General features: G+C 35.3%; 2 protein-coding genes across 10 annotated transcripts; both read right to left on the bottom strand.

Annotated features, from left to right (window-relative positions):
- Positions 1 to 989: 989 nt before the first annotated feature.
- LOC26533860 (F-actin-monooxygenase Mical) lies at positions 990 to 8404 on the bottom strand. Of its 5 annotated transcripts, none has more exons than XM_033381325.1 (12): positions 8386 to 8404; positions 4800 to 4934; positions 4641 to 4733; positions 4347 to 4492; positions 3587 to 3747; positions 2747 to 2974; positions 2266 to 2688; positions 2039 to 2184; positions 1500 to 1973; positions 1304 to 1446; positions 1160 to 1241; positions 990 to 1108 (listed from the first exon to the last, which is right to left on the bottom strand). In XM_033381325.1, the coding sequence occupies exons 2-12, from the start codon at positions 4923 to 4925 to the stop codon at positions 1106 to 1108; spliced, it is 2025 nt and encodes a 674-aa protein (XP_033237216.1). In that variant the 5' UTR covers positions 4926 to 4934; positions 8386 to 8404; the 3' UTR covers positions 990 to 1105. The 5 variants fall into 5 exon arrangements, with proteins under 5 accessions (XP_033237216.1, XP_033237214.1, XP_033237217.1 ...); XM_033381323.1 differs by lacking the exon at positions 8386 to 8404 and adding an exon at positions 8132 to 8271; XM_033381326.1 differs by lacking the exon at positions 8386 to 8404 and adding an exon at positions 8132 to 8270 and having other exon boundaries at positions 4683 to 4733.
- Positions 8405 to 12288: 3884 nt separating this feature from the next.
- Dyrk3 (Dual-specificity tyrosine phosphorylation-regulated kinase 3) lies at positions 12289 to 20067 on the bottom strand. 5 transcript variants are annotated; one of them, XM_033381393.1, is made up of 7 exons: positions 19657 to 20049; positions 19003 to 19557; positions 17978 to 18197; positions 17030 to 17913; positions 15005 to 15605; positions 14548 to 14934; positions 13889 to 14491 (listed from the first exon to the last, which is right to left on the bottom strand). In XM_033381393.1, exons 3-7 carry the CDS (start codon positions 18138 to 18140, stop codon positions 14196 to 14198), a joined length of 2331 nt encoding a protein of 776 aa, XP_033237284.1. In that variant the 5' UTR covers positions 18141 to 18197; positions 19003 to 19557; positions 19657 to 20049; the 3' UTR covers positions 13889 to 14195. The 5 variants fall into 5 exon arrangements, with proteins under 5 accessions (XP_033237286.1, XP_033237284.1, XP_033237283.1 ...); XM_033381392.1 differs by having other exon boundaries at positions 17978 to 19573; positions 19657 to 20050; XM_033381391.1 differs by having other exon boundaries at positions 17978 to 19557; positions 19657 to 20050.
- Positions 20068 to 20102: the final 35 nt, after the last annotated feature.

Raw genomic sequence — 20102 nt, 5'->3', positions numbered from 1 at the left:
TATTTGGTGGTATTCCCCACGGGTTTTAGTACACATTTGACACTATTGGGATTCGAATCGTATAAAGCCTTCAGATTGGTGCTATATCCTCAAAAATAGCAAAACGTCAAAGAATTACTTTTGAGTACATAATCTGGGTACTTTTGAGCTCTTTGGAGAGCGCTGGAGTTCGAGCCAAAATATCATTTGCAAAACATTGCTGAAACTTTGATGCTATCTCGATCCTGAGCCTTGTTTAATAATAACACGATCTTTCCTTAATCCATTGTTAAGAGTGGAACACAAAGAATTAATTAATAATTAATTTAAAAAAATCTAAATTATATTGAGTTTGTTATTAGTGGACAAAATTTAGTTTTGGTTGTGAAACGTTTTTTTTTTTAATTTTATTTCTTTTTATGTTGGGTTAGAAATACCGAAAAAGACTTACAGACGTGTATTTTTAAAAAAAGTTTTTTTTTTCTAAGCGTATGACTATGATAAAAACCAATTAGTATGGACTTTTGGAATTTAGCTTATGCCTTCTTTATAAATAATTTTATTTTAACCCAACCTCAAATTTGGCTCGGAAATAATTGGTAACAAGTGTGCTCGTAACATGCGCGTAACAGAACATCTGGGTAAGGCCAGCTTTTAATTAATTCATTAATTTTTTGACCATTAGCAAAATAATTTACAATAAACATTATGTTACTCACAGTTCGTCTGAAATGTTAAATGCACATCTAAGATGTCTTGATCTTCTTAGCTCGCGCTAAGAACGGCTTCCGCCGTCGATTTGCTTCAAAGCAAGCAATTGAAAAAATAAATGCTTTTTTATCGCTGCATGTTTTTAGCTGTTTTTGTTGCCAGAATCGATGAGAAAATGAAACATCGATAACATAAATTTGTGAAATTAGGAGCACCTTAAAACGAAACGTTAAACGCTAAATCAAGTGAACAAGGAAGCCTGCCTGAATATGGTAAAAACATTTGAATTTTAGGCAGAATTGAAGTAAATATACATAATTTTTTATTTGAGATTTAAAAAATGTGGGTTCAAGTCCGCAAGACGGATTGTTGATTAACAACAAAAATAGTACATGTAAATTGTTTCAAGACTTCATTACTAAAATGAGACAAATCAGTCAAAATCAATATTTTTATGGATAATACATACGACGAAACGGTTGACTTGATACCGTGGGATAGGTGGCGGATGAGTTTCACTGTTATTCATATTTTCAAAGCGTTCTCGAATTCTGAAATTATATTTTAATAAGCAATCGCTGCGTCATTTTATCTAATGTCGGTTGGTTCTTACGTTTTTGCACTTTCTAGTGAATCATTGGAAACCTGTTGAGAATATATGTCTATTCGCCCTTCGCTGAACTCACGTTCCATTTCGGTGATCTGCCATTTTTCAAATTTCGCGCGCAGTTGCTTAGCCCGAGCTGCTATCTGAGCCTGCAGTATATGTGATTAAATTTTTTTTCGTTTCCATTTTCAAGATATCTTACCTCTTTGAGGGCTTGATCACTGCAACTTGATTTTGGGGTATCTTTTTCAAATTCACTTTCATCGTCGTCACTGTCCTGCTCCTCTTCGCTTTCAGATCTATCAGAGTTATAAATATTTTCGGGTGGGGGAGTGAAGCATTTAAGTGGATTGGGTTTCCTCGGCTTATCGACGCCATCAGTGCTTTTGCCCTCTAATTCGCGAAACTTGTTTAAAATGTTCGATGCGGTTTGAGTTTTTTGCAGAACAGTATCGTTAAAAGACGAAGTTTTTTTTGCATCTGACAGGTCAGCGTCTGAGTCCGGCGTTGGCAATTTGACAACGCCATCACGTGGTGGTGTCATGCGAAACTGACGTTTTTCATTCTGGATTGGTCGAAATTTTTCGAAAAAGTTAAACCTTTCACTTAACTCAGCTGTAGTTACTTTAACGTCTTCTTCCTTTGCGTCAGATTTAATAATATCTACATCGGGGTTCTAAATACATATATATTTTCTCAGGTTTACTAATATTTTTTTTATATTTTGTTTCATAATCTTACCTCTTGTTCAATATTTTGATTAGGGATAATCAGAATTTTGTTATAGATATCTGGTCTGTTATTCTGTATTTTATTCATTCCATTGACGTTCGTGTTGATATTTGCATCTAGTTCCATGAAGATGCTACGCGATGTTTTACTAATAGCTTAATTTTTTTAAATAATTGTATTAGAAATTAAAAGTAGTAAAGTTCAAAATTTATACAACACAATTTAAGTATTCATACCAGACTCGAAAACATCTGCATCTTCTAGCAATCCCAAACTGTGGCTCCTTTCTTCTTTGGATTGAATACTGTTTTCACTAAACATTTCACCGTTCTCAAATCTATCTTTAATTGAACGAGCTGCTACACCGATTTCCGAATCCGGTATCTTACTCAATGAAGTGATTCCTTGTTCTGATTCAGCAACAGCCTGCTGGTACATTTCTTTTATCTTTGCCTGTTTGCCCATAAATAGTCGAGAACGAATGCTCTGAATTTCCTGTTTTCGTTCTTCGCGACGCTCTTCTTTTGCCATCATATGACCCCGTTCAAATCTGATTTTAATATCATTCATTGCATCACCCAAGCCCATCGGCCTCTCTTTTTCGGTATCTTTTTTAACACGCATTAAGGTCATGTCGCTGTCATCATCATCATTATCATCTTTGAAGATTATAATTAGTATAATATTTGCCACCTTCGACAGATTGTTCAAATTTACCTGAATCTAGGATCTTGTGGTCACCAGTGTCGAGTAGGCCATTTTTATGCAACTTCGATAGTTTGGAAGAAATGGACGTACTTTTCGTAATATTTGAATCCTGGCGTTGTAGCGTTTGAATATGGTCATCATTGTTATCAGTTCTATATCCATTTTCAAAGACTTGATATCTTGAGCGGACATTTAGTTGTTGAAGTTCCTCAAGTCCAAGATTCGGCTTATCGGATGCTACATATTATATACAATTTTTTCAGTATAATGTAGAACAAAAGTAAAATAATATTTTACGAATGCAAATGTATATTTATATGCATATGAAAATGTATATGAATATACACAAGAAAAAAAGGCTAGCTTTGAGAGAGTGTACTTTACATACCCTTACGAAGCGCATAGCTATGATATAAGTATTTTAAAGTGTGGATTTTAAGCCCAAATTTCAATCCGTGGGGGAGTCTGCTAAAACACATTGGAATAGGGAGAAAAAGTGCGCGAGCAAGGAGATCAACTTTGTGGTGGCGTTTTCTTTATTGTGCCTATAATCATAATATCCGATCGAAACCATTTACGATTAGCATACGATTCTAACGCCAAAAGATTCCGGTTTCTTTAGCTCTTACATTGTCTGAGATCTAAGATTTAGACGATACGGATATCTGGACGGACCAATGCATGCCACGTTTCTAATCTTGAAAGAGTATTTTAGAATTGGGCAGATGCATATTCGAATCCATAAAAGTTTGTTTGCATAAACATTTCAGTGTTGTTAATCAGTGTTTCCTTTTATCCCTTTACGTTAGAAGCCTGTTCGGATTTCACGTAAGTCTGTATTACAATTACCTCGTGCGACATCTGGGGGTAATTCAATAGGTTGATTCTCACGTATTATAAGCTCAGGTTTGCGTGGCTTAGATTCTTCATGAATTATTTTGGGCGCAAAGATTAACTTGAAGTGAACGGTGCAGAAGAGGTTACCATTATGAACATGATAGCTCTCAGGTCTAGATACGATAATAAAGTAGAACCATATAAGCAAATAGAGTAGTATCAAGTGCTTTTTTATATTAAATACCCGCTACAGTTTTTTCCCTGGTAACCCGAAATAAAATACAAGCTAAGCATCTGTACTATATTTATGTACATATATAATATAATACCTAAGTAGGTCTATATATTTCTGCTATATTCGCCAGTGCAAATGTTTAAACAGACGGGGATACTGGCTTAATTGCTATTTTGCCTTTTACAATACTCGAACATACACCAGTAAGATATATATCGTCACTATTACTTGCACAAAGAAAGCAAATTATATTTTACAAGGTCTTAACTATCCTAGTTTTTAGGCTTATCCTCTTACAGTTATGTGAAAGAAAATTTCGTTAGTATTGCTACTTGTTTTCTTTATTCTTTTTGTTTCAATCGCAACGAGCTTTGTCGGTAATTCCCATCTATACACCTTAATGACAAAACTAATTCAATACTATCTCTAAAATTTGTTCTACCATTCCGATACAGAGATCTGGTTGCAGTTTTAATAAGTTTTTAAGGTCGAATTTCCGTACCTTATACAGGGTTAAAAAATCACAAAAATACAAACTTTAGTTGTTTCGAACAGTCCCTGCAACGTAAGCAGATTTTATGGAAAATAACTTTTTCCTTTTTAAACTGGAGAATGGCTTCCTCCATTTTATATACAGGTTTACCGCATTGCCGACAGTTTTCCCGCTGCTCTGTAGTTGGATTCTAAAAAAATATACACATGAAAGAAAAAAGTTTCCAGTAGGAGGGAATTATATGAATATATGCATGAAGGTCTACTTAGTGCTTGGAAAGTTAAAATGTATTTTAAAAGACGATTATGAGATGAGTTGATTAATTAATGAGTGCTTACACGAAAAATTTCTTGGGCTTTACTAGAATCTCGTGAACGTACGTGAATAAGATTGCGTTTTTGCAAGTTGTCAAATTTACTAAAACTTCTTTTCTGTAACATATTAAACTTTTATTATTATGGATGAATTACATTTTTAGCATTATAGTAGAACCTTACCATTGAAATGTTTTGGTTGTCATAGTCACACTTTTTCGGTCTTTTCGATTTCGCTTTTTTAATAGGCATTATAATATTGCCAGAAGGTAACGAGGGAGTTGTAGCAATACCATTTTCATGCTCCATTTTATTCTCCTAAAAAATGTTTGATATTTAATTGAGCTTATTGGTTTATTTGCAATATGTTTTTGCTTTTTTGTTTCTGAAACGAAAGCGACGTGGCTCCGGTAACCGAAATATATATTAAGCGAAGAACTTCTAAAAAAACTTTCTAAGCCTTGTTACCTTTTTAAATATTCAAGTAACAAGAAATGTTCTTGTTGAACTAATTGATATTGTGTAACATGGGAACTAAAAGTTGTTTCTGCGCTGCTTAAAAGAAAACGAGCTGAAGTTTCAGTTGCTTTGTCATAGCTGTCCGAATTTCATACAAATCGGATCTTTTTACCATATTTCTGATATAGAAACGATCGACCTGCATGGTCAAGAATTTGTATGGGGTATATACTTAAAGAGTATAGGGGTATATTAGATTTGTGGTTAAAGTATGTAAAACGCAGTAGGAAGCCTTTCCGAGCAGATAAGGTATAAATATTATTGATCAACATTAATAGCCAAGTCGATAGAGATTTGTATGTCTGTCCGTCGGTGATACTAAGTCAGTATGGCTCTCCTCCGGCAGACGGCGCTAATATTAAACGAAACGACAAAGAGTGCGTGCGAGAGAGACAGAAAATCAGTCTGAGCGTGACGTCGGGCGCTGCGTAGCCAGTGCAAATTGATTTGTTCCTTATGGCTATAAAAATTATCTGATCTGATCCAAATTCAGCAACCGGATCATTTTCTATGATTCTGCGTTTTTAGTTTTCTCGAATCTGCAATATTGTGGATTCAACAGATTCTCGTCCTTTGTGGGGGCGGAAGGGGGTGGGGCGAGATTCTGAGATATACGTTTTAAAGTGAGATCTAACAGAAGTGCGGATACCAAATTTGTTTACTCTACTCGCCCTTTGTGGGGGCGGAAGTGGGCGAGGCAAAGTTTTGAAAAATTTTTGTAGCAGTGACATATCACAGAAGTCTGGATCCAAAACATCGTTGCTCTAGCTCTTATAGTCTTTGAGCACTAGGCGCTGAAGTGGACGGACAGACGGACAGACATACATGGCTCAATCGACTCGGCTATTGATGCTGATCAAGAATATATATACTTTATGGGGTCGGAAACGATTCCTTCTGGACGTTACACACATCCACTTTTACCACAAATCTAATATACCCCAATACTCATTTTGAGTATCGGGTATAAAAAAACCCAAATTGATATTGCACATTAAACGTATATGAAAAGCTTGCCTTGCTTTTTTCCCTTTTATTATCAGTGTCAACACAATTTGCGCTCAGTATCTACTATAAAACGAGGGGGAACGTTGTGAGTTGCTGCGGACACCGCAACTCTACAGTTATACCCGATTCTAAGTCAGTATGGCTCTCCTCCGGCAGACGCCGCTAATATTAAACAAAACGACAAAGAGTGCGTGCGAGAGAGACAGAAAATCAGTCTGAGCGTGACGTCGGGCGCTGCGTAGCCACTGAAAATTGATTTGTTCCTTTTGGCTATAAAAATTATCTGATCTGATCCAGATTCAGCGATCTGATAGATACGGTCGTTATCTATGATTCTGCGTTTTTAGTTTTCTCGAATCTGCAATATTGTGGATGCAACAGATTTTCGTCCTTTGTGGGGGCGGAAGGGAGAGGGGCGAAATTCTGAGATATACGTTTTATAGTGACATCTTAAAGGAGTGTGTGTACCAAATTTGGTTACTCTAGCCTTAATAGTCTCTGAGATTTGTGGTTGCCTCAGATTTTCGTCCTTTGCGGGGGCGGAAGGGGGTGTGGCGAAATTTGGACACAAACCGGTCAAGGTCCGATATCACAGGAGTGTGGATACCAAATTTGGTTGCTCTAGCTCTTATGGGTTCTGAGATCCTTGAACTCATTTTTTGCAATTGGCAAAACCGACCATGAAACCTGTGTGTTAGAGTGAGACAGAGCGAGAAAGAGTGAAATTGTTTTCGTGATTCTGGCTGTAATAATTATACGATCTGGTTCAGATTTTGCACTCTAGAAGATATAGTCATCTTCTACGATTCTGCGTTTTTAGTTTTCTCGTATCGTCGAAATTGTGGATGCCACAGATTTTCGCCCTTTGTGGGGGCGGAAGTGGGCGGGGCAAAGTTTTGAAATATTTTTAGAGCAGTGACATATCACAGAAGTCTGGATCCAAAACATCGTTGCTCTAGCTCTTATAGTCTTTGAGCATAAGGCGCTGAAGGGGACGGACAGACGGACGGACGGACAGACAGACATGGCTCAATCGACTCGGCTATTGATGCTGATCAAGAATATATATACTTTATGGGGTCGGAAACGATTCCTTCTGGACGTTACACACATACCACAAATCTAATATACCCCAATACTCATTTTGAGTATCGGGTATAATTAGAATGATATGTACTTTTTTGAGTTTTTTCTACATGGCCGCGATTTTAGGCAAAATTTTGGTTTTGGTCGGTTGGTCAGGAGGTGAGTTGCAACGCGCTTGCCATGTTTACAGGCAAGGGCTTTGCGTGTCATGGATAATGTTGGTGTACGCAGTGCGCCAGGTACATCAGAGCTCATAATATAACGTGTTTCTTCTTTCATGTATGCAATTATTCGACCTCGATCGGCATTTTGGAGTCTTTTATTTATAGTTACCTACTGAAATCGGCAACCAATGCTTGGACTACTCGAACATGCATATGAACGGTTTTTTTTGTTTGTTTATTAATAAACATTCAACTATGTATGTGTATGTATATTTATAGAACTTAGGTAACATATTTACATACATAGATCTCAGAAAAATGTGATTAAATGTAAATAATTTACATGCGTACGTACATATGAACATGCACATATTAAAACTATTTACGTTATTTTTCCTTTATGTGATGCTTGGAAATAAATGTATTCATTTATCATATATTAGTATATAATAAGAGGCATTCGTACATATGTATATAGAAAAAAGGAGATGAACGAGGTTAGAAAAATACATATTGCTTCTTGAGTAAAATAATATACATATGTAGGTCGCCCCTCCTATTATTTACGACGCACAGTTAATGATATCTACTAATTTATTTATTTAATTGCATTTAATTTATTTGCATTGCACGTAAGTATGTTAATAGAATGTAGTAACACTTACTTTATGTTTTGATTATGGAATACTTATTAGAATATTGGATATTATAAAATTATTGAATATATTGATGATGTACCATTTATTTTCGTAATATATTTTTTATATCGGAATATATTGAAATTCGTAATCTAACGGCTCCAATTGAAAAGAAATAGCGACCGTCGGTCTGAAGCTAAAGACCGAACTACGGAGACTATTAGTAAATGCCAGAAGTTTCAGTGTTGTGTAATTGTACTACATACATATACATATGTTAGGGTACATATAGGAATGCAAGCTTTTTAAAAACAGTTTTTTAAAGCTTCTTTAATGATATTCAGGTACACCTACTTGTAAAATTAGATTTTCTGCAAGCAACCATATCTTTTTACAAGGAAGCTGCCATCTTGTGGTATTTACTCTTGTCTGTCTGTGTTGATACGAACAAGATTTCAGAGACGAGACTATAAGAGTTGTAAGCTCTCTGTGATTTGGTTTCTCTGTGATTTGGTTTCACAGTTTTAGCACATGTTATCTTTTACGCTTCATAGATGTCAGAGAGAATATTTTATGACACTGTCGTGGTTTTCTACTATGCACTTGATATTATTTTCAATAATTGTGTTCAGTAATTTTGTCTGATTAATTGACATCGTTTTCAATATTTGAACAAACAAATTTTTGATTCCAAAACAAACTGTAGACTATATACAAAATTTAATGAAGCTGATGCGCTATTTCTCTAATAATAGCGGCAATGATAGGACACTGGGCAACAAAATTTAACTTTTCTTCCCCTGTGAGCCAAATCGACTTTTTTTTCTAGATTTGTTTATTTATTTAATTAACAATTATCTGCTAATAATACTACTGCTAACAAATTAGTTACAAAATGAGGCAAAAAGATAAGTTAAAAGTTTGTTAAATTTAGGTGATTATAAATACTACATGCTTAAGGGATATTTCAGGGGATAAGGTATGACAGAGGGAGTTATAGTTATGGCATATAATCCTAAAAGCTTCATGTTGGGCATAAAAGTACGGGTAGGTCTAGATGGAACGGCAAAGCCAATCTGGCCCAAGAGAGTTTGGGAGTCAACAATCCCGAAAAGGAGCTTGTGCACGAACATTACCCCCTTACATATACTGCGATTTTGCAACGACGGCAGGTCACTTAGATTTAGTCTAGACCGGTAGCGTGGCAAGATTCTACCTGAGTCCCAACTTAAGTTACAAAGGGAACAATTTGAAAAAAAATTTGGGGCTTTAAAAATGTTTAATGATTTAAAAAAACTCAAATGCCGCATTGTGTCTTTAAATTCTATTACGTACCTTTTAAAATGTCATTTTAGTTTAAAAAACTGTTACAAATACAAAATGTTGGTATTTAAAAAAAAAAATAAAACTGTCGTATTTTGAATAACGTAGTTTAACGGTGAAATGCTACATTTGAAAATTTTGTTCAACCTGCTGCGACTTAGCTGTTTATCCATAGTTACAAACGATAGCTTAAACGACACCTTATTAATTAACCTATACAAGAAAAATATGAAAACACAAGAAATAATTTTTTTCTACATTTTCTGAGTTTTTAAGGTTAACAATTTGGAAAAATATACCGCCAAAAATGATCAATTTTGAATCTGAAATTTAATATTTCAAGACGCTATAAAGTGTTTGGGTCCGATTTATATCTAAACTTATCAGCTTTTTATAATTGCAACCAAGCAACCAAGTTATGTGCAAGAAAGCAGAATCTCTGAAAAAAGAGTAAAGAAACGAGGGGGAACGTTGTGAGTTGCTGCTGACACCGCAACTCTACATTTATACCCGATACTCCTCCGGCAGACGGCCTCCGGCTAATATTAAACGACACGACAAAGAATGCGTGCGAGAGAGACAGAAAATCAGTCTGAGCGTGACGTCGGGCGCCTCGTAGACAGTGCAAATTGATTTGTTCCTTTTGGCTATAAAATTTATCTGATCTGATCCAGATTTAGCAGTCTGATAGATATTGTCGTTATCTATGATTCTGCGTTTTAGTTTCCTCGAATCTGCAATATTGTAGACGCAACAGATTTTTGTCCTTTGTGGGGGCGGAAGGGGGTGGGGCGAAATTTCGAGATATACGTTTTATACTGAGATCTAACAAAAGTGCGGATACCAAATTTGGTTACTCTAGCCTTAATAGTCTCTGAGATTTGTGGATGCCCCAGATTTTCGTCCTTTGCAGGGGCGGAAGGGGGTGTGGCGAAATTTTGACACAAAACGGTCAAGGTCCGATATCACAGGAGTGTGGATACAAAATTTGGTTGCTCTAGCTCTTATCCTGAGATCCTCTGAGATCCTTGAACTCATATTTTGCATTTGGCAAAACCGACCATGAAACCTGTGTGTTAGAGAGAGACTGAGCGAGAAAGAATGAAATTGTTTTCTTGATTCTGGCTATAATAATTATACGATCTGGTTGAGATTTTACACTCTAGAACATATAGTTTTCCTCTACGATTCTGCGATTCTATCATTAAAAATGTGGATGCCACAGATTTTCGTCCTTTGTGGGGACGGAAGTGGGCGGGGCGAAGTTTTGAAATATTTTTGTAGCAGTGACATATCACAGAAGTCTGGATCCAAAACATCGTTGCTCTAGCTCTTATAGTCTTTGAGCACTAGGCGCTGAAGGGGACGGACAGACGGACGGACGGACGGACGGACAGACGGACAGACAGACAGGGCTCAATCGACTCGGCTATTGATGCTGATCAAGAATATATATACTTTATGGGGTCGGAAACGATTCCTTCTGGACGTTACACACATCCACTTTTACCACAAATCTAATATACCCCAATAGCCATTTTGAGTATCGGGTATAAAAATACAAGATTTATAAAAATCAAGCATAGCAACCCATTGAACATTTTTGAAGCCCCAAATCTGTCAGAAAAAGTCGGTTTGGTTCACAGCGTAAATTTGATGTGGCATAGTGTAATTAGGCAGTAATTTAGAATTTTAGAGTTACTTCTACATATTTTCATACCGTCCGCTACATCTCTCTTCATACCAGCACCAGTTGTTCCCGCTCACTCCGCCAGGGGGCGCATACCGGACGAAGATAAGTTTTCGAGAGTGTCGGGACTTTGTGCACGTGAAATAGATCTGATCCAAATTCGGCAACTTATAGATACATTCTCTATGATTCTGCGCTTCATGCTTTCTTGTATTTACAAAATGGTGGATGCCCCATTTTTTTTTTTCTTTTTGTTGGAGCGGTAGGTTACGCATAATGCTGAAATACTCTTGTAAAACTGTGATATCACAGGATATACGCGCCTATCAAAACAGACAGACGGACGGACAGAATGAATCTGATCTCGCAGCTTTATTTAACGTGGCGGTTCCACAGAGAGGGACTTCAACCACGGCGTCTGATATGTTAGATTAGCCTAGATTAGTGCGATATATATGTATATATATATCGCGACATCACGTACACATACGCAGGAACCTGGTACACATGCGCCAGCTAACGCCCCAGAAAAAAAGATATAGCAAATACATAGCGACTCTTCCGGTACCAATTGAAAGTATCCTGGTAGGGCATACAATCCCCCTTGGTGAGGGGCAAGGTGTAGACGGACGGACAGTCAGACATGGATATACATATCTATTCGGCTACTGATGATGAATATGAATATATATACGTGATGGGGTCGGAAACGCTTCCTTCTGGCCGTTACAGACATCCACACAAATTAACATAATGATGGCCCAGTACCATTTCATTCACGCACCAGTAACGAACCGGAAGGATTTTCGCTCAATCTTATTGGTTGGTTTGTAAGCTACTTAAGTTAGAGGTCACAGACATATACTCGTATATTACTACTACATTAATAATGTTAAATGTCTCAATTAGATTGATTTGAAAATTTTATATAATTGTGCCTTTTGCGTTGTAGATCAATCTAAGCCTTGCATGACATTGCTGCAATACGAACACTCTGAGCTTCTAAATCAACAAAAAAGCTCTAATTAGTAGTACTATTTTTTCGAATTCTTCTCGATGACTATTCTTGCGTCTTGCGTCATCGGCCTCGCTCAGTCTGAACTACTTTCTGGGATCCGCGTCTAAGAAGCTTTTTATTGGTGTCACGTGATGGTGTTGAATGAATTCAACATTAAATGTAAATATTGTTTTTTAATACTTAGATCATTCCTGTTATTTAAAAGACTATAATAAAATATGCATCATTCATATATATGTATATATAATTTCTTAAATAGATACATTTAATCGTAAACGGTTTATTAGCTATTGTAATGTCGTAGTACTTCATGTTTTAAGTTTTGTGCCAAGATTTTCTTAACCTATTAAAATACTGAACTTAAAAAATAAACTATAAAAACTTGTTATTCTTTTTTACATTAAATATGTATTTAATTTGCATGGGGTAGTAGATTTCGATGTAGACTTTGCCGGTTACAGATAGGAACTAGTATTATTTAAAATCAACATTTTTGCCATATAAACCTTCAAATTTGCTTAAGCTTCTACAAATAAAGTAATACATTCGTCTTCATATTTGATATACGATGAATGTGTGCACGCACACATATTAAAACCACTATATGGTAATGTTATGTGGTAATTACTATTTTCAGGCAATTAAGTACATTAATATTGTTGAATCATCGGTAGCACTATATGTGGTTTACAACAATTTTCACGCTCAGCTGCATACACTCGTTGTAATTTAGGTTTTTTATTTAATAAATACCATCAGAAAGTGCCAATTATAATGGATTTGAATTGACTTAACTTAGTATTCGTTATAAAGTCATGAGAAAGATCTCTAACGATCTACACATTCTAACGAAAAACCTGACGTAAGCATTATATTGACAATGTTGTTTAACTAATTTTAAAAAATTTCACAAATCAATTATTTTATAATGAAGCTAATACAAAAAGATTCAAACTATCTTATTTATTTTAGGTATTTATTTAGAAACTTGAAGATAATTAACAAAAGGTTATTACCTTCAGTTTCCGTAGTATTGCACAAATAATAATTGAACGTTATGAAATATATATTAAATTTGTAAACTGACTTTGTGTAGAACAAAGGTGTATTAATTAAAATCAATAATGAACAACAACTAACTTTTTTTTTTTAAATGGTCAATGGGAAAAAATGTGTACAATGTTATGAAATAGTTTTAATAACAATGTAATTTTTTAATATAGAAATTAGATAAAATGAAGAAAGTTAAAAAAAGATTTTATCTCTGCTATTGATTTGAGATTTTTTTTAGTGAAGATAATTTACAAACGTTTTTACGTCTCAGACAAATAATAATTAAACGTTATGAAATATGTATAATAAATTGACTTTGTGTGTAAAAAAAATGTTTAATGGCACTTTAATACAGAAACAGAACGTGTACAAAATTTTAAAATGCATTAAAGTAATGGCTATATTTATCAATTTAGAGCCAAAAGCGCTTACGTTCGCTTTTTGAATTTGAATTTCTATTAGATTTATGATAATTTGATTCGATTTTGAGTTACACTTTCTAAATATTGTAAAATAAATAAATATGTAGAAGATTTTAAACTGCAACCAGTAGCGTTGAGTTGGAATATCTTCAGAAACAAAAGACTCAGCTCGTCATTTTAATAAATATAATATAAATAAACGTCGGAAATGCTTCCTTCTGTGAATTGCAAATATATAATATGATCCAATTTATATTACACTCTGAAAAAGGTATAAAAACGATCATTAATGATATCTTACTACAAACAATAGTTAACAAAGTTCACTGCCTTGATTAAAAACTCGTACTATACATTTTTAATTAGTTTGTATATTTTCAACACTAATATATTTTAAATGTTAAGTAAGTTTAAAAGAAATAATGGCAATATTTTTTACTTGTCTGTAATTCAAATGCATAATTTTGATATTTTCTTGAGATCTATGCTGCATGTGTAATTTAAAGCAAGTGCCAATACAATGCAAATCAGGGCCAACTATATAGACGTATTCAGCTTATAACATCTATGGCAGTGTTGTTAATAAATCAGATAACAACAATTAGTAGTGCTTCTAATCCCTTAGATGGCAAAAATCTGTATATCGTCAAACAATTAGCTACATATCTTTGGAAGATACTTTAAAATTATGGGCGTGCTGTGAAAAGTTTTTATTTTCATTGATACCACTGGACTTATCCATTACGCAGGTGTTACTGAGATTAACAAAAGAGGACGAAGCTGTCATGTCCATATCTTCCGTAACAGAATCTGAAACCAAACCTATATCGGTTGCTGTTAAATTAGGTGTGGTTGAAGCTGAATATACGGAGAATACATCTAAGTTTGTAACCGGTTCCAATTGCGTCAATGAGTTGGCAGAGCTGTTTAACGAGGCAGAAAAGCTAGATAAACCTGAAAAATATTACAGAATTAGTTTGCTTTCAATGTATTATTTACTTTAATATTACGTTCAGTTCCATTATTGTTCATGTGCGGCAAATACGATAATGATGACGGTGGATGTCTGGAAGTAACAACACTCCGAGCGACTGTACTGAGACCACTAACGCAACTGGAATCAGCTGAATGGGTTAACGACGACAAATGTGGCGATATAACAGTAGTATTTTTAAAACTATCCGCCAAAAGGTCGGCTGTTAAGAAAGCAGCAGCTGGCGCTGGTAACGATCCGTCCGAGCCGTTGAGACTTATGGTACTTTTAAATTCTTCTTCAGAAATTCCGCCATGGTTTACACGACCACTACAATTGCTGTTCTCTCTTTCCATTGTTAATGAGGCAGATATAGCAGAGCTTGCAGATGCAGTCGTTTCATTTGCAGAAGTTATATTTAGTCCTGAAAATATAAATAAAAACACGTCCAGACGAAAAATGGTCAAACAAATTTTAGTCAGCTAACTACCTACCTGTTACCGGTGATTGATCACCACTGACATTAGCTCCGTTTAAAACACCACAACCGCTTGAGCTACTTGGTGGTCTGGGAAGACGACGGCGAAGCCACGGATGTTTAAGAGCCTCCGATGGAGTTAAGCGTTTATCTGCATCCCATTCCAGACAACCACGAATAAAGTTGAGAAATAGCGGATCCTTGCATCCATCCAGTGCTTTAGAAAGGCTTTTTGAGCATGGGGGACCTCGTGGCTTTCCTCGGCGCGACTGGCCCCCAATTAACACAACCATTCCATCAGACATGGTGCGTACAGTGCAATAACGTGGATAACCTTTTGGGCTAAAGAACGTTTTGGATCGCTTTGAGGTGGCTAGTAACGTTTTATTGGGCATGCCGAGAACTTCAATAATACAGGCAAGTTGATCGCTTTCGTTTTCACCCGGAAACAGTGCGTGACCCGATAGTAGTTCTGCCAGAATGCAACCCAAGGACCACATGTCAATAGCTCTGCCATATTTTGCTCCCAAAATAACCTCAGGGGCACGGTAAAATCGTGATTGTATATATGTATATATGCGTTGATTTTCAAAGCATGACGAACCAAAGTCAATAACCTTTTAGAAATATAAAATTATAAATCGAGTTCTTGTAGATGTAGACGTAAATTATTGTGTTGGCATTGTTAAGTATTAATTCCTAACAGGTGAATTCATTTGTGAAAAAATTCGTACAGATAAAACCAGCTATTACGTTGGTAGTCGCGGCACACATACCGCAGAACTCTACTACCCCACCAGTTTGAATATACATATGTATGTAATCGTATGATTTATGTATCTTTTATAACATATTTCTGGACACCTATCCTCTTCCCAAATAATGAAAAATATTCTGGCTGTTGCTATACCGCACCGTCCATGCAGATTGAAGATATCGAGCAAGAAAGTGGAGTCAGACAAGTGAAATCGTTTTCTTCATTCCAACTATATTAAGTATTGATCCGATCGTAACATGGTCCACTTTTGGAGGGAGTTGTGGCAGTGTGATATGACTGGATCCTGTACAAAAAACACTGGTATCTCCATGACTATATCGACTGCTAATCAATATATACATATACATATACATATTATAGCAAATGGATATTAAGTAGGTTAACTTGTATTGCAGTATATATTGGAAATAGATAGTCTTGACTCTGAGTTTTTTATAACAACATACAAATTCTTTTACAAATGAAGTGTCTCTGTTCAAGTAAAAACTAACTCTGTCTCCATTCTCAATCCGAAATACGAACTATAAAAACGTAACAATCAGCCAGGTTCCGTTTTTCACATTCACAAAAGTTTTCCAATTTACTTTTGAATACACATAAATTGGGTCTCTCGTTTTCACATTCCGCAAGATTTATTCGTTTTCAAAACGAAACGTCTTTTTATACAACGCCTTTTTACGTAAAAGGAAATAAATAGATGACTTATTGATTCATTAACATAAACTTGACACCTATATCAGGGTAATTTAACTTTTGCTTTCTTTATAAATAATTTTATTTTAACCTAACAACAACAACAACACCTTAAAACGAAACGTTTTGGCTGAAAACGTAATCCGCGAAAGTAAAAAACGGAGCCTACCTGATAATGATAAGTATGCATATCCATTGTTTTCAGTAGAAAAGGAGCGGAAAAAATAGTACAATACATTTTCTTGATAAAGGGTACACTGATGGTTTATATCGATAACTGTATGAAATGTACCATAGGCGGTCACCGGAACTTAAAAACATGATACCTGATACTGTACCACTGATAGTACGTTGCGAATTTAATGCGATTGGATCATTATCATCAGTGCCTTTTGAATTAACTCGATTTGAGGGTCTTCCACGTCTCCTTCTGACCGTCAAATCGGAGTGTATGTACAACACACTTTTTAAATACGAGAATACCGCTAGTGCATAAATATATTGACTTATAGTATGTACGTACGACTTCTTAATTGATTTAAAATATATTGTATACATATATATTCTTACCTTAATACCAGAACGACCTTGTTGTTTTAAAAGCACATTTTCTGGTTTCATATCACAATGTATAATCTCATTTTTGTATAGCGCATCCAAGCATTGGAGTAGCGAATGTGCAAATTTTCGCACAAGCTGTAGGCTGAAGCCCTTAAATCCATTTTTCTTAATCAATTCATAAAGGTTAATGCTGAGAAGCTCGAATGTGATGCAAGTGTGATTTCGAAATGTAAAGTAGTCAAACATGTGTATGATATTCATAGTATTATATTTATCGTGACGACGTAAATGATGAAGAATTCGAATTTCCTCTTGTGCTTGCCGATGAAACCGCTTCTCATTGCGCACTATTTTTAATGCTACATGCTCGTGAGTCTTATGATCATAGGCCTTTATCACCTGGCCGAAGCTTCCCTTGCCAATTATCTTGAGCATTTCGTATCGATACGCTACGTGATCGTGGGGTATATGAATATAAGCCCCTTGTTCATTATCATAATCAGAATTGTTTGGTCCGTACACTCCTGGGCGTTTTTTTGCATTGGCACCAATGAAATAAATCTGTGGATACGCTAGTATTTCAGTACGCTCATATGGAGTTAATTTATGCATGTACAATATCATAACTTGTTGCGGGGAAACAACCAGTACTTTTGGTTTTTCTTGCAATGCGCTCTTTTGTTGGCCAGACATGATGATCTGCTCATGAAAGGTGAAAGCGTCGTTTTCTACAACTGGTTGAGATTTTTCCTTCAATAGGTCGAGAGAATCTGATTCCGATTGTAATTTATAAGTGGATGGAATAGCACCCCTGCAAGAAGGCAAATCTTTTGAAATAAAGCTGGAAATGAAATCGGTTTTTGACGAGACTGTTGTAACAGGCAGAGAGATTGCTGAAATATATTATTAAATATATTTTTTACCCGTTCGATAATAAATAAGCTCATATATAGTTACCTTGAATGGTTCCGGAATTTTCGCATCCATCTGAAATTAAACTACGTTGTACATTTTTGCCATCTCCAGAATGGTTTTCGAGCTTCTCTGTGGGTTGCAATTCTTTTTTATTATCATGAAACATTCCCGGTGATCCATAGCTACTACTAAAATATTGCACCATGTTTCCGTGACAAGAGTGATGGCTTAAATTATGTGAATTGGTATGAGTGATGCCAGCCTGGGTGGAATTTTTATTGATCATCTTGATTTTGGTCTGAGGTGTAGATATTGATATTGCAGGTGAAGATGCTTTACCGATTTTCGCTACAACGGGCGCTGCTTTTACGTCGCTTTTTCCGGGAAAAGTATTATCATCACGGATTGCATTTGTTCCAGATAATTGAATATGATTACTTTTTTGTTGTGTTCCAACCATAGTTACGAATATATTTTTATTTAAATAATTTTTATCAGATTTTCCGTTATTATTTTTCAGCTTGTATGTGTTATGATTTTTAGTGGACTAAGTCCCACAGAAGATATTTGAATACAGAAATGGAACGACTTTTTCGGTCCTACTGTGTGGAAGATGGATACACAGTTAAAGTTTCAAATTTTTCGTTGTTTGCTATTTTTACTATTTAATAGTGCTGACATTAAATTTTCATATTTCGGGGCTTAGCTTCCAGCATACAAAGAAATTGTCTCTCTTAAGACATTGACAGGAAAATGTAAAAAAAATCTATACCTTGGTGCGTTGTTAAAGATATGGTATTTAACGGATTTGCTTCATTCAATATTGACATTAGTAGTTTCTTACTGCTGTATGCTCCAGAACTATTTTAGTGGTATTAGCCACGAAATAGTTTTGAAGTAAGGGGTTTCTATACCATTTTACTGCATTCAAATTGTTTGTTTTACATCAACAAGCCATTTTTGATGGAATTGGAACGAGTTCAACATTTTTTGCGGAACGTGTTGTTTGATAAATCAATATTCATTTCTTCATCTGCATTACATATAGCAAATATATAAATTCTTACTTTGAGATCAAATGGGCAAAGGTGACGTTTCTTGAAAAATTTGAGGAACGGCAATTGGGGATTATCTTGGGTTAGGTTCGAAGTCGACGTACCCTTCGCATCTGAACTTTTTTCTGAATATATTGATTGAAATAAAAGGATTTTTCAAAAATTTGATTACTTTGTTAAAGTGGTAGGAGATATATAAAACTTCTGGAGAGTCCCTATTTTAACCACAGGAGACAGTTTTCTATGTCGGACCTTAAGATAGTGACTCGTTTATAAGATTTTCATGGTAATGCAGTATTAATGAGCATTTGACATCTTTAAGATGTGATTGCTTTCTTATGTTGTTGTTTGTTGACGTCTCGGTTAACAAGTTTCATTAGAAAGGTTTTTGGAACCTTATCTATTGCAGCTCTAACTTTTTTTACTGAAAGTCTTCTCTGTGGCGTCTAATCATTCTCATTCAGCATCTAAATTTACAAAAAATTCTTCAGCCAGTTGATCGTGTCTTAAACTATGCCGGGAATGAAGTTAGATCCAGACTCCATATATATATTTACTGAGTGTGCACTAAAATAGGAGAAAACTAAATATAATTATTCAGTTTAGCCTAAAATTAGTATTCTTTTTCTTATTACATGAAACATATGTAAGTATAAGTATTCATACCTACAAAGAAACCAATCATTTTATGTATCCATCATGAGTGGTCCCAAATGCAAAAAAGTCTGCAAAGTATTGAGTCCTGTCTTGGCTTCGCAGTCCCGAAGAATATAGTTACAGCTTGGATATATCACCCAATGCATGTACATTCCGAATATTTTAAATACATTCCATTCCATACACGTACATATAGACAAACAAGTGACATTTGCAAAAAAAAAACACGGGATAACAAGCGCTATTGAATTAAAGAGTTTGCGATGCTTATTTGGCAAATTTAGTAGTAATATTGTTTTAATTAATATAATTAATTAATATTGTTTCTTTCGAGTTACGTTTGTATACATAATTTTCAGCCAAAAATACGTAAAGATTGCTGGATTCGATTAATTTAGTGAAGACACAAAAAAAAATATAATTCATAGAGGGCACCGGCAACAATGCTGTTGTGC

The sequence above is a fragment of the Drosophila pseudoobscura genome, chromosome 5 (genome assembly GCF_009870125.1).
Source record: "Drosophila pseudoobscura strain MV-25-SWS-2005 chromosome 5, UCI_Dpse_MV25, whole genome shotgun sequence".
Lineage (NCBI taxonomy): Eukaryota > Metazoa > Arthropoda > Insecta > Diptera > Drosophilidae > Drosophila > Drosophila pseudoobscura.
The sequence above is the reverse complement of the archived record's forward strand: the minus strand, read 5'-3'. Positions and strand labels throughout refer to the sequence as shown.

Excerpts from the sequence above, each read along its gene's own strand:
- LOC26533860 (XM_033381323.1), bottom strand. Across the intron at positions 1,447-1,499 it reads GTGATCAAGCCCTCAAAGAG|GCTCAGATAGCAGCTCGGGC; the intron begins GTAAGATATCTT and ends CATATACTGCAG. Across the intron at positions 1,242-1,303 it reads TCACTAGAAAGTGCAAAAAC|AATTCGAGAACGCTTTGAAA; the intron begins GTAAGAACCAAC and ends ATATAATTTCAG.
- Dyrk3 (XM_033381392.1), bottom strand. The coding sequence starts at position 18,395 with ATGGTTGGAACACAACAAAAAAGTAATCATATTCAATTATCTGGAACA. Across the intron at positions 15,606-17,029 it reads AAGGTCGTTCTGGTATTAAG|GTTATTGACTTTGGTTCGTC; the intron begins GTAAGAATATAT and ends TATTTCTAAAAG. Across the intron at positions 14,492-14,547 it reads GAACAATAATGGAACTGAAC|GTTTATCTAGCTTTTCTGCC; the intron begins GTAATATTAAAG and ends AATATTTTTCAG.